This window comes from Heterocephalus glaber, unplaced genomic scaffold (assembly GCF_053883595.1).
Source record: "Heterocephalus glaber isolate CG9 unplaced genomic scaffold, H.glaber_assembly_v1.0 deba00001764, whole genome shotgun sequence".
Taxonomy (NCBI): domain Eukaryota; kingdom Metazoa; phylum Chordata; class Mammalia; order Rodentia; family Bathyergidae; genus Heterocephalus; species Heterocephalus glaber.
Window position 1 is genome coordinate 11092699 of NW_028258461.1, and position 14879 is coordinate 11107577.

At 35.8% G+C, this 14879-nt stretch overlaps 1 protein-coding gene across 3 annotated transcripts in view; it reads right to left on the bottom strand.

Moving 5' to 3' along the window:
• The window catches only part of LOC101704768 (integrator complex subunit 6-like), a 60789-nt gene that overhangs the window by 5951 nt on the left and 39959 nt on the right, over positions 1 to 14879 (bottom strand). For 2 of the 3 annotated variants that reach the window (XM_013078701.3, XM_021242511.2), the window contains 5 exons: positions 7478 to 7572; positions 6487 to 6597; positions 4037 to 4255; positions 3114 to 3237; positions 1803 to 1945 (listed from right to left, as the gene is read on the bottom strand). In XM_013078701.3, coding sequence (XP_012934155.1) covers positions 1803 to 1945; positions 3114 to 3237; positions 4037 to 4255; positions 6487 to 6597; positions 7478 to 7572 — 692 coding nt within the window. The remainder of the gene's footprint in view (positions 1 to 1802; positions 1946 to 3113; positions 3238 to 4036; positions 4256 to 6486; positions 6598 to 7477; positions 7573 to 14879) is intronic. The other variant, XM_004862344.3, reaches the window with a different exon arrangement.

Here is a 14879-nt window from a genome sequence, read left to right on the forward strand (position 1 = left end):
AGAAGGTAGGTTCTTGGAGATAGGGAAGGGACTCAGGGGAAGGGGAGAGGGGCTAAAGAGATTGAAAGTGACCAAGATAGGTTATACACATATACCAGCTTCCCAAAACAGACATCACCATCTTGTATTATAAACACGCAGTTAAAAAAGAAACATTAATACTGTACAGAATGCTACCTGTAAGTGGAGAAGGTTCACCCACACCTCAAATATGGATTTAGATATGTTCACCTTGGTACTGGGCAGGGAACAAGGAACTTTTACTCCTTTAGGTAGATAAAAGTACAGAAGGAGGTAGACAGCAGCACAGAAGGCTGAGAGCTGTTCTCATCCAAGGATAACTCAAGAATATGCGCCCTATTATTTGAACAAAATCATGATAAATGACCTTTCCAAAGGATTTTTCCCCATAAACCATACAGAAAGGGGGAAGTATTGTCACTGAGCATTTGCTACGTGCCCAGCAATGTTCTGAATAGTGTTATATGTACTAACTCACTTAATACTCCACAGAACTCAGTCAGTTAGGTATAATTATCATCCCTAGGGCTACATATGAAGAAACCAAGACAAAGAAGGATTTATTTCTATTTTTATTGCTACGTGCTTGAGATACACAATAATTACATTTGTTTTGGGGAACGGCACATACATATTGTATCTTGATCATCTTTGAACCCCTTCCCTAGGTCTCCCTTCTTATCCCCAAAAAGCCTGCCTCCCTGTTTCCTACCATCAAGGTACAGAAAGATAAAAAACACAACTCTGTAATTAATCGAGGAATACGGTGATACCTCTGAATCCAGTTTTGTTACAAAAAGATTACTGTTTGGTCTGTGCCTTAATACCCGTGGTCTTCTCCATGAGCACAGATATAAGCCATTTTGTTTTCGTGCTTAAATGGTAAAGTCAATATATCTTACACATACACATATGCACATATACCCCATATTTGATCTCCAGTCATATAATTCAAATAAAGTGAAATCACCAGCCACTTCATATTTCAAAGGGCACACTCATCACTGTCTAGAATAAGGCATGTTCAACCTATGGCCCCAAGGCCTTTTGTCCACTTTTCTTTTAATTTTTTTTTGAGGGGGACACAGGTTCTCCCTATGTAGTTCAGGCTGACCTTCAACTCACTATGTAGGCCAGGCTGGCCTCGAACTCACAGCGTTCTTCCTGCCTCAGCCTCCCAAGTGCTGGGATTACAGGCATGCACCGCCATGCCTGGTCACTTGTCCACTTTTAAAAAATGTTATAGTAGCAAATATAAAAAATAAAGGAAGTTTTGTTATTTATATACATGAACTTCCTTCAATGCAACCCAGGTAAGTCAAAAGGCTGGACACACCTAGTAGAACACTACAGATCTAAATCATGGAAACAAGGGGAAATAATTGGTAATCTCAATATTAAATGCAATAGTGTGTGGTGGTGGGAGTGTGTGCCAGAAAGGCATGGGTTCAAATCCTGGCTCTTAAAAGCTATATCGCAGTGTTTTGACACTTGACTACTGTAAGCCTTGATTTCTTCTCGCTAAAGAGCAGACAATACCATTCATCTTGCAAAATGGTCATGGATATTAAAATATAATTACTTAACGCACCAGGCCCTATTAGATACTCAACAAATTAGCTATTAGTCTTAAGCAACACATTTTTGTATCAAGAGACTTCCACTTTCCTTCCATGAAGAGCCCTGGTGTCATATTTTGTCTCTGAGTTGTACTCATCTTGCCAAAAAGAATTATAGCAAGAATTTTATAATTTAAACAGAGATAGAAATAGGTATCCTACCTTTTTATCTTGTTTAAATGGATTCCCAAAAGTATGTAGTCTTTTTGGTTGATCTGGATCAATCTCTCGAAGTGGAGAAGCCAAGGTCTTCAGATATTCCTGATAGTTACCCATTTGTGCAACCGGAACACTATGAAGGGAATCTGCAAAATCACCATCAAAGAAATCGATACGGCTGAAATGCATGGTCCTTTCGAGAGGAGATGATTATTGTCTGATTTAGCAATGTATATCTCAGATGAGATTGGGCAAGTGCAGGGTGGTATGGCCATAGACAGCAATGTATATCTCAGCATCAAATAAAATCTAAAATCTCGAATCTAGCATTCTAAAATCTTCAATGACCTCTCTTCATCCCAATCATTACTTAGTCAATCATTACTACTGCCTTAGGTCTCACATTACCAGGACCAGAACAATTCCCTTACCTGTAACCCAGGTTTGAGAATGAGCTGACTTCCCTTATACCCTCACCCTGCCTCGAAACACTATGCATCTTGTGCATTTCAAAAAGCCTAGGCTCCTTGGCATTCTCTTACCATGCAGAAAATCTTCATTAATGGGTCTTAACCTCTGAGGATTTGATTAAATATTTAGCCTCTCTTTCTAGAAAAGCCCCTATATACACAAAAATGCATAATTTCAGAGGGCTGGCCAGGCTTAGATTTGCTCATTTTACTTGATAGGTGATTCCAAATAAAGTTAACAGAATAAAGGCAAATTACACGCACAATTCTGGACACTATTAGTTCATTACTTTCGTATAAATGAGGTAGTGTCTATTGAATTCATCACAGTGTCTGGATAGTAGAGCGTCTCAGTGTGCAGTTTGGGAAATCTGATGGGTCTAGGCACTACTGTCAAGTCACTTCCAATAGGGTAAATACGGACAAACTCCTAAAATGTTTGCTATCAGTTTCAATGCCCATGTACTTGATATAAAGACATTATCTACCTTCAGGTGCTGCCTGAGGGATATAAGAACTAAAGCATGAAAGTATGGGAAGTGTGGTGTTTGTGCTGATTAATGCATACTTGCCTTTACACTTAGAAAAATAAAGTATGTCTAGGGATACAGGGGTACAAAGAAAACAAGCATTTTATACATTAAAGAATTAGGAAATAACCTGCTCATTATGCAATAAACACTTCCATTTAAGTCACACCTGGCGTTTTCTTTCTTTTCTTTTGGTGCCGCGGATCGAACTTGGGACCTTGCCCTTGTGAGGCAGGCGGTGGAACCACTGAGCTAAATCCCGGGGCCCACACCTGGCTTTTTCTTAATGGAAAAGTACTCTATTGTTTATTTACCTTCATCTTGTCCAACAATAAACTTGTGTGTTTTCAGTAGGTTCGATCTCATTCTGGTCAACTGATCCAAAAGATCTCTACGTGGAATATCATAAGCATTTCTATATGTGTGAGGTTTCAAATTCTATTTGAAATCAGACAAATAATTTCAGTTACTCCTGAGGCTTCTAATATCAAAATGTAATAGCCCTTTTAAAATCTTACCGAAGAGAGGTATATTTAATATAACTAACTATGGTAGAATTTTTTCATTGGAAAATTTTTGATTTTTAACACACCTACGAAGTATTAAAGACCTGGGGACTATCCCTTTTCCCAGTATATCACTTAAAACTCCAAGTCCAGAGATTTGCACCTTGGCGGCCTTGCAGGGCCACTGCTTGTGATCTGGATTGGTTCCCCAGGCAGCCATGGAGGTAGGCTGCTGTCACCTCCCTGGACCACCACAGGGGCTGACCCCTCAGGGAGTGCAGTTAGGTGAGAGTCCCCTGCAGTGCCTTAGGGATGCCCTGCTCCACTAGGCTGCCTGCCAGGGATCGAGGGTGGCAGGGTGGGGGAAATCGCTCATAGAGGTCCCTGCTGGGCTGCCCCAGACTCTCTCCAAGCTGCGTCAATGTCTGAGCCTCTTCCTCCCCATCCTCCTTCCTCCCTCTCTTTTCCAACAGCACTGTAGCCTGGAGGCTCCTCTACCTACTGCACTCCCATTCTCCTTTATCTTTCACAGGTGTTACCAACTCCCCAGACATATCTTGTACATTTGATTCCATGTTGGCATCTACTGGCGGGATAATTCCTAAACTGCTCCAGCAATAACTACTAAGGCCAAAATAAGATTATCATTATTTCAAAACTAAAGCAATAGTAATAACATAAATGTAGTAGACAAGCTCAAACAAATAAAAGCTTTTTATATAACAATTTACCTTGTTTAAGAGCCCAACTTGGAAGCCAGCAAATTCTTTGGTATTCAATTCTGTCAATCTCAGTGCAGTTTCCCCTGTGATTTCTTTCAATAGTTTTCTAAAATTTTTATTGTGAGCCAAGGACAAGTTGCCTCCAGAATGATTTTTCACTTTGATACCCATTTCCTGGGGAGCTTTCTTCCCCACTGATGCTAATATTCTTTCTGACTCTAGTTTGGTCTAAAATGAAAGTACATAGTATGTTATGAAAACATCTACCATATTGCTTCATTTTTACTACTTAAGAAAGATAATTTAAGAACCCCACAGAACAATTTTCAATTGCAAATCACAGAGAAACAAACAATTAAACATTTTCTTGTGCTTCTCTGTACTAGCACAGCAGAGAGGGGCTGGAAAGACAAATAATACATTTGTTTCTCTTGTCTACTGTCAAAATTGTGACTGAATCATGTAGAGAATGGAAACCATGCACAAGAATTTTATTCCTAAACATTTACAAGCACATTGTGGTACTGAAAAACCTAGTCTAAATCAACATACTCATTTCAGACTAGACAGAAAGGTTTAAAACTCTGTATTTATACATGTAAATTAGTGCTAAAATTCAGATTAGGTAGACTGGCATTATATCTGAAAAAATTAAACCTTATTTCTAGCATTGGGCTATACAAAAATGTCTTATAAGGTAATGTTTAATTGACTAAATTTTACCAAGTACAATTTGTAATGTGTACGCAATAAGCTTCTCACTAACTTACAAAGAAAAATCCCTCTTAGTAGACATTACACTGTATTGATTAATTTTGCCTGAGAAGACATTACAGCAATATATTTGGCATATTTTACATTTTATATACATGGAAGATAGTTCAAAGAACAGTGGTAACATAGTTATTAAATTGGTAATAGAAATATTATAAATTAGTAATGATCTTTTCTTTCTCTCTAAAAGAGGAAGTTCTACCAGTGTCTAGTAAGCTCAAAATAATTTGGGTTTTCTTGTGGTTTGGTCAGAGATATTTATTTATTTTTTCTAATTCTTGAAATTAAGTATATGTTTATTGGCTTTAAAAATTTCCTAAGTCATGAAATATAAGAGCAAATGAGAAGTCTGTTTCCCTAAATGACTTTGAAAAAACTCATTTATAAAACTATATAAGCAATGTGCCACAGAAAGTCCCAGAACTTGCATTAGTTTCATTTCTGTTCACTATTATTCCTGGTGACACAGCCTTAAAGGCTTAAGGTAACTATCCAATAAAAAATAAATCTATAGATCAATAGATAATAAAGTAACATAAATAACCAAACCAAAACATTTACAACAACAACAACAACAAAAATCTACTAGCAGAAAGGAATAGGGGTTAGAGGGACACTTGGCAGGTACGAAATCTGGGTTTACTTTTACTTTCTTTTGCATTTATGAGCACACTGAACTGGTAGGAACTGGTAAACTCCAGACTGTATTTAAGATTTTGCCAGTTTCTAGCTAGGTGTGTCAGCATCCCAATTGAGTCCCTTTAGCTCTTTAGTAAAATGTGACACTGTACTTAGTAATGTCACTTTTCCAAAGGCTAGACTTCCAAACATATCCAGCTTGAAGCAGTAGAGTCACTGAAAATGCTACTATGGTGCCCTACCTTGGAATATGTTTGTGCCTAAGACAGTAAGACTGCTGCATTGATTTGTCACATAATACAATTGTATGGCAGTAGAGCTCTAACTCAACAGTTCTCAAACATTTTTATCCTATGAGAATGGGCTAGGTAGAGGTGAAAAGTATGATAAGGAGGGGTGAGTGGAGGATGAGGTACTAATAGAGAGGGGCAGGCAAGGGACAAGGTGAATAATGGTAAATGAGGTGGGGTATAAAGGAACAGAACTCCACTCTCCAGGTCTCCTTGGGGCCTATCACTCTCAAGGTTAAGGAACACTGGCCTCATGTCCCCCCACTCCAGGGAAAAGCAGATGGCCATTCATCCAAGGCCCAGTATGTGAGTGTAAGTCCTTCATGTGATGCCTGAAAACGGATTTCAGGCAAGTCATTTACTCACAACGGGCCTCTGTGTGCTGACCTACAAAAGGGGGATGCTTTAGCCCAAAGTGACTGGAGGAGAAACTAGGTTGAGGATAGACAAGATGTGACCCATAAGAGAATTCTATTAGGTTTCTGCCCCTCTTAGGCCACAAAATATCAGCCAGCTTGTAGGTAGGACAAACTGGCAGGCAGAAGGAGAAATGGCACAGCATCGAATGATGCTGACAGACTCTTAACTGCAGTTTAATGGTGAAGCTAGAAGCCATAGAGAATCACATTACTACTAATCCATAAAGTGTAGAGATATATACACATTTAATTTGAAAAATTACAATTACACTAAAGAATAAGGAAATGCACTTCTGAGGGCAAAGGATTTTTGTTTGTTTGTTTTTACCAATACTACCTGTTGGCTGAGTTTTTTAAGGTAAGAGATAACACTGTAACTAAGTCCACAATCTAAATTATCTGATATCAGATTTGGAGCTCCCATCATCCTTAGTGCTTTCTTTAATGGCTATAAAGAAACAAAATACACAACAGTAAGAATAGAATAAATCTTAAAATACTCAAAGTTCAGTTATAAGGGGCAAAAGGATATGATTCATTTCTTAGAAGTCAAGGTGCTGCACATAAAACCAAACATGGAACATTAAAAAGTGGCAATGAAAATAGCAGAGAAGTAAGAAGCAGAAAGTAAAAAATCAGAAGAGAGTGGGATAAGAAGAGCAAGTAATAGCAAATTCAAACAAGTAAATTGCTTTCAGTCTTAATTCCCAAGTCACAAAATCATTTCACATTGCATATTTTTGCGAATCCCATTCCTGCCATGGTCAATACCAACACACCCCAATTTCGCCTCCCAGTGAGACCAGTGGTCCCACTGAAGATTCTGCCTTTTCACCTCTAGAAACTTAGCTTCCCACAAACAAGGCCATGATGTTTTCAGTCCCCCCATTTCATAATGTGTCTAAGACACATTTAACAGGCAATAAACAGGTAAGTCTTCAAATTTTGTTTTCAGAGGGAAACCCCATATTGAGAATTTCTAGAGTTAAAAAGGGAAGTTGGCGTGATACGTAAATTGAGACCTACTTATTCTTACATTCCAAAATTACAGTTTCATAAGGTTAGTTTTAATAAGAGAAACATAGATGTGTTTAATAAAAATAACCATGGCAGTTAAAAGAAACAAAATAGAGGAAACAGTGCTTTTTTGTGCCATCATGACATCTCGAAACTCTTACACATGGTTTGAGAAGACAGTGATGACACAAATCTTTGTAAAATAACAAGATGACTATCTTATTGCAAGAATAAAGCTTTTGATTCATTGGTTCTTAGGACAAGAATCATCAGTTGACACAGTTAACACATATATACATATAAATACATACTAATAAGTAGTATGGAGGCAGAGTTTTTAAGTAGCTGTCAAAAGCCTGTCGCCACTTCAGATTTGGCTTAAGCTTGTGAACTTTAAACAAGTCATCTGAAACACAAAAAGCAAATAAAATATGACATTATTCAGGTCTTAGATGCCAAGATCTAAATTAAGCAACTCACACCTAGAAATTTCAGATTTTCACAACATTAGATAAACACTTCTTTGGAGTTTGTCTTTTTCTGGTGGTTGAATTTACCAAAATTATATACATTATATATAATGTATATATTACAATGCTTTGACTTTCAATTTTTCAACTTTATGATGGTGAGAAAGTAATGTTGAGTAGAAATCAAGCTTCAGACTCCAAGTCTAAAACTTTGCTCAGTCTAGCAATATGCAGTATCACCTCTCACAACGCTAGGTAGCAGCAGTGAGGTGCAGCTCCCAGTGAGCCAAGCAATCATGACGGGAAATAACTAATACAGCGGCTACAGTGCACTGCATTGCTAAGCTATGATGATCATTCGGCTAGGGGCATTAAATGCATTTAAATGCACTTTCAACTTACAGTGGGTTTATCAGACTTAACCTCATTGTAAGTCAAGGAGCATCTATATTGTATTTGTCTAAAAAACAGTTACATATTTCTCTTCCACCTATAAAGTTACATAAAATATATTAAAATACTGACTGATCAACTTGAAATATTTTCCTGACCTGTTCTATTGCTAAATTTACTGTAATAATTTTCACCTGCAGGCATATTCATAGGCACCGGTTCATGGAATATTTCTTTCATTTAAACATACAGGATGTTATTCTTTGTGCTGAAAGATCAAGGTAAAGAGACTTTATATGAGAAAAATGTTAAGCCTCTAATTGCTATGCAATGATAGGCAAGCTCTAAATTATATTTTGGATTCTGCATAACTGCCTCATACTTTGATTAGCCATGTCTCCCTCCCTTCATTTCTTTGATTTCTATATTCCAGCTTTTTGGGGGGCGTGTATACAGTTTGAAGATGGAACCCAGGGCCTTGGCCGTGAGCTACATCCCCAGCCCCTTTTTAATTTTTTTAAATTTTGAGACAGGGTCTTGCTAAGACACTGAGTTGCCCAAGCTAGGCTTGAATTTGAGATCCTCCTGCCTCAGCTTCCCAGAGTGCTGGGATTATAGGTGTGCATTACACACAGCTTGTATTTCAGTATTTTGAACCAAACTTTGTGTCACTCAAATATAAACTATTAGTTATTGGATGATTGTAATAGCATGCATAGATAGGTTCTTTAAAATTATGTATAGCTAAACATGTTTCTTGATTATCATACCCATTGACAGAACTAAAGATATTTAAATATGCAGACATTCTTTATCTTTTCACATTTAAATTTAATTATTTTAATACTCTAAATACATTATATATACTGCATACAGATTTCCAAAACATCTCATTTTTCCCTCCAAGTGCAAGAAAAATGTTTCTAATATAATTCAAAATTTGTAACAGACATCAACATGAACCTTCCAAACATAGGATAAACACCAAATATACTATAAATTCATCTTCTATTTTGTTTCATCATGTTTCATTATTTTTTTAAAATCAAATGCTTTACTCCCAGAGATAAAACCATGCACAATTTCTCTAGAAATAGAGGCATTCTTGGAAATTCTGAATTCCTTTAGTTAAGAAAAGCAATTATATATTTTTTCCTTTGCTGCTACTATACATTATTCACTCCTGCTGAAACGAATTTAAATGAATTTACAGAGCCATAAAATATAGGTCTTTTGTTCTTTTGGTCTGGGCGAGAAACAAAGAAAATAAAAGTCCAAAGAGATTTCTGATTCACTGCAGCATGCGGGTCCTTTACAGACCATTCATATCTTGACAGAAAGAAATGAGACACTATAGAAATAGCCCATTATACTTTGTCTTTATGTGGAGTCTGCTGGGAATTAGGATTTTAGAAACTGGCAAATATAAATACAGGAGAGGTTCTTAGATATAAATAGATTAGCTAATCACACTCAGTAATACTCTTAGTATTCTAACAATGACAAGTGCAATGATTCTGCCCAGGAGCTGCTTTAGTCTAGTTATTTCTTGCCAGATTTTTTTGACTGAGGATCAGGGGAAAAGAATAAAATATTCCATATTCTAGATGGTCAGTAGAGAACTCTTAGGGTGATATTGTTTTAGTCTACCTCTGTAGCTCAGAAAACGATTTTCGTACCATTAGATGTCCATTCACATTGAGTCTCTGGGATGGTACAGTAAAGAGGTCATAAACAATTACCCAATCCACATTTGAAAGAAGAGGCTGAGAGCTTACTTAAGAATAAAATGAGGGCTAGAGATTTAGCTCAGTGGTTCTGCCACCTGCCCCGCAAGCACAAGGACCCAAATTCGATCCCCAGTACAAGGAAAAAAAAAAAAGAGTAAAATGATACTTCTAAAACCTCAAAAGTTACTGACATTTTCTCCTTCAGTTCTTTTCTCCCCATTTCCCTCTTCAAAGAGAAGGCGGACCCAGATTTGAGTCCAAGCTCAGTGAATTCCTGAGCTGAGAAAGTTTGGATAAATCACTTCACCTTTTTAAATGGGATAAATGATAATTGCCTTACTACAGGACTGTTCTGAGGAACTAGATCACATAGGAAAATGAACAAGCAATCCAGTGTGAACTTTTAAGCTAATAGTGATTTATACCCATCAAATTATCTTCCTTCTAGTCTGTTTGTGACACAACTTCCTTTTTTCCTCCTGACCATGACTGATCATAATATGGAACTGGATTTTATTTTTTACACAAGTCCCTAGTCCTTAATTTTTTAAAAAAGTGAATTAAATGTGGTATATTCAAGAAAAGTTAAAAAAAGTTTTTACAAACACCCTAATTGCTGTTGTTATGCCCCCTCAACAGTAAAAATAATTTCATAATTGAGAGTGTAATTTTGCAACTATGACAGACTGCTGACCTCCCTGTTGACATGATTTGAGTCTCACTCATCTATTCCTTATGCATGGATGTCACATCTGTGGATTCAACAAACTGTGAATAAAAAATATTAGAAAAAAATGCATGTGTACTGAACATTTACATTTTTCTTGTCATTATTCCCTAAATAATACAGTATAATAACCACTCACATAGCATTTACATTGTATTAGATGTTATAAGTAATTTAGAGATGATTTAAAGTACATGGGAGGGGGCTGGGGATTTAGCTCGGTGGTTTCGCCACCTGCTACACAAGCACAAAGACCCGAGTTCGATCCCCGGTACCAAAAAAAAAAAAAAAGAATCCTAAAGTACACGGGAGGATGTGCTTAGGTTCTGTGCATATACTATGCCATTTTATATAAGGTACTTGAGAATCTGAGTATTTTGGTGTCCATAGGAGGACTGTGTACTGTATTTTAATTTTTTAGGTAATTTTTTTTCTTATAGATTTTTTTGTAACAAAGAGAAATGTAATACAGAAAAGTGATGTTTGTTTGGCTGAATTGGTACATCATATAATATTTTTAAGTAAGTTAAAGAGCTTAAAGAATTAAAATTCTGTTACCATTGATGAAAATATTACATTAATAAAGAGGAAATAGCGAACACCATTATGGGAAATTATTATACTATGCAGAAATATAGTTCAGTTTCTGGGCATTATAAAGTGTGTGTGATTTAACTTGCCTTTTCACTAAATACCCTTGACCACTAAAACTACAAAATTATAGTATATCTTTTAAATATATTCTTAGTATAATAGTGTTGTCTTCAAGAGTTATGATAATGTAAATATTAATAATGACTAATAATGATTGCATTTATTGAGCACTTACTCTTTGTGAGGCAAGCTTTAAGTAGTTTAATTGTACTAACTCACTTAATTCTAACTAAATTTATCTGAGGTCGATAGTGTCATTATTCTATTTCATAGGTAAAGAAAATGAGGCACAGAGGTTATGTATCTTACTCCAGGTTGCAAAACTCACAAATAGCAGAGCCATGATTCATAGTCAGGTGGTTGTCCTATAGCCCATACTTTTCATCACTGTGGATGTTACACTACCCAGAGAGTGATTTCAGGTGGAAATGTGAGTTTGTCAATTTCAGAACCCTATCTTAAAACCCAAGTCTGTGATTCATGAGCAACATGTGGAAGCTGAGGAACAGAAGGTTTTAGGCAAAGGAAGAGCTGAAAGCTTAATCACACTAAAATGCTTCCTCTGATATCAGATTTCCAGTACCTATAAGATAGAAAAGGTCAAAATGAGAGGGCAGGTCTTGCTATATAAAGTGCTATACACCTCAACTTCCAGTGGGAGACAATCTACTCTAGTTACGAGCATTTTCATATAATAATTTGGAGATTAGGTTGAGTTTAGACCAAATATAGGACTCTGGAATTCAACCTGTAATATTTCTATAGAACTTACACTCAGTGGTAGTAAAGTTACCTTCATCCACACGATGTAGTGGAGGACAAATGAGAAAGAGTGAAGCACTTTTACCTCTCTCAGTCAGGGAGGTAGTATTTTAGGGAGGATCCAAAACTCCTACTCATGCACAAGAATAAGGAATCCCCTAACCAAAAAAAAAAGGGGCCGGGGGGGGGGCGGGGATTTAGCTCAGTGGTTCCGCTGCCTGCCTCACAAGTGCAAGGTCCCGAGTTCGATCCCCGGTAACAACAACAACAAAATATATATATATATATATATATATATATATATATATATATATATATATATAAATAAGCAGACTTAAGCCCTAATTGAACAATAAATATATTAAACATAGATGTCTAAATACACTAATCGAAATGCCAAGATTGGCAGAGTGGATTAGAAACACAAAGTCAAAATGTGTTGTCTACAAGAACTCACTTGAAACTTAACAATTATAGGGAAATTAAAAATAAATGATGGGAAAGGCTATATCATGCAAACATTAATCAAAGAAAAACAGAAGTAGCTATAATAATATCAGATAAAGTAGAGCTAAGAACAAAGAAAATTAGCAGAGATATATTATGTAAAAATCAATCCAGGATGAATACACAGCAATCCTAAATGTGTATGCACTAAATCACAGAACTGTAAAAGTTGAGAAGTAAAAATTGATGGAATTGAAAGAGAAATACACGTTTACAATTATAGTTGGAGACTTCACATCTTTCTCATCAACTTATAGAAAATCAACGGAGATGTAGCAGAACATTAATCAATAGGAATGATTTACAATATTTCATTCCAAAAGAACATACTACACTTTATTCTCCAGCAGTGATGGAACATGTATAAAGATAGACAATAATAGGCCATAAAACATGTGAAATTTTTATAAGAATGGATATCATATAAAATGTGTTCTCTGACCATAATAAAATAAACCTAGGAATAGGAACTAGGAATAGAAAAATAACAGGTAGGTTTCAAAATACTTGCAAATTAAACAATATATTTCTAAATAATATATAGGTCAAAGAGGAAGTTTCAAGAAATATAAAAAAGATATTGAAATGAATGAAAATGAAATATAATATGTAAAATATTATAGGAAGCAGCTACGCCAGTGCTGAGAGAAATTTATGACACTAAATACTTACAATTGGAAAAAAAGCAAAAGTCTCAAACTGATAACCCAAGCAATAATTTAAGATCATACCAAGAATTAAAAAAGAAAAGCAAAAGAAACCCAAAGCCAGGAGAAAAAATAATAAAGAAATCAATGAGATTGAAAAAAGAAGAAAAACAATGGATAAAATTAATTAAGCAAAGTGCTGTTTTGTTGACAAGATCAATAAAAGTGGCAAACCTCTAACAAGGTTTACAAAGGGAAAAGAAGACATAAACCCATGGTATCAATTTCAGGAATGAAATAAGCAATATCCCTATAGAACCTGCATCCATCAAAAGGACAATAAAGGATTACTAGGAATAACTCCACATACATAAATTTGACAACTTAGATGAAATGGACCAATTCATCAAAAGCATAAAAAGCATGATGGACATAACGAAATAATAATTGAGTAAACCTCTAACTATGAAAGAAATTGCATTAATAAGCTTAAAACTCCCAAAAGGAATCTACAGACTAATAATTTCACTGAAAAAATTCTATCAAATGTTTAGAGAATAATAATATAACACCAATTATATACAATCTCTTTCAAAAAACAGAATAGGAAGACACTTCTCAATTTTATGGAGCTTCATTTTATGAAGCTAGTACACTTGGGCCTTTTCTATCCACAGTTTCTATGTCCACCGATTCAGCCAACTGCAGATTGAAAATATCCAGGGGGTAGGGAATTGCATCCGTACCTAACATGTACAGACTTTGTTCTTGTCACCATTCCATAAACAATACAGCATAACAACTGTTTACACAGCATTTACAATGCATCAGATATTACAATTATCCAAAGAATGATTTACAATGTGGGAAATAGTACAAATCACACCACAGAAATATAAAGGATCACTAAAGATTATTATGAACAACAACTTTGATAGGCAAGAAGAAATGGATAAATTCCTGGAAACCTACACCTTACCAAGTTTGACTCATGAAGAAATAGGAAACCTGAAAAATAACAAGTAATGAGATAGAATCTGTGATAAAATGTTTCCCATAGAAGAAAACCTAGAAGCAGATGGTTTCACTGATGAGAGCCACCAAACACTTAAAGGGGAATTAATACTAATGCTTTATAAATTATCCCCAAAATTGAGGAGGAGGGAAGTCTCCCAAACACATGCTAGGAGGCCAATATCATCCTGATACCAAAACCAGACAATAACAAAACAAAAAAGAAAGCTACTGGCCAATATCCTGGATGAACGTGGATGTAAAAATCCTCGACAAAATACTAGCAATCTGAACCCAACAGCAAATCAAGATAATTTACCACAATAAAGTGGGATCCATCCCAGGGATGCAAGGATGGCTTGACATATGTGAATCAATAAACATGATACAGAAGGACAAAAATCTATTTGATCATCTCAATAGATGCAGAAAAAGAATTTGATCCTCTAACAGGTAGCATTATACCAAGTGGGGAACCCTAAATATTTTCTCTCTAAGGTCTGGAACAAGACAAGACAAGGATGCCCACTTCCTCCTTTCTTGTTGTTTTTTTTTAAGGATGCCCACTTTCATTCAACATGATACTGGAAGTCCTAGCCATAGCAATCAGCTAGAGAAAGAAATAGAAAGCATACAAATAAAAAAGTGGAAGTAAATGAAACTGAAGAGTACACACACACACAAACACACATATACAAAATGGAAAAATATCCTGTGTTTATGGACTGGAAGAATGAATATTGTTAAAATGTGCATATCACCCAAAACAATCTATAGATTCAATGAAGTCCCCATCAAATACCAATGAC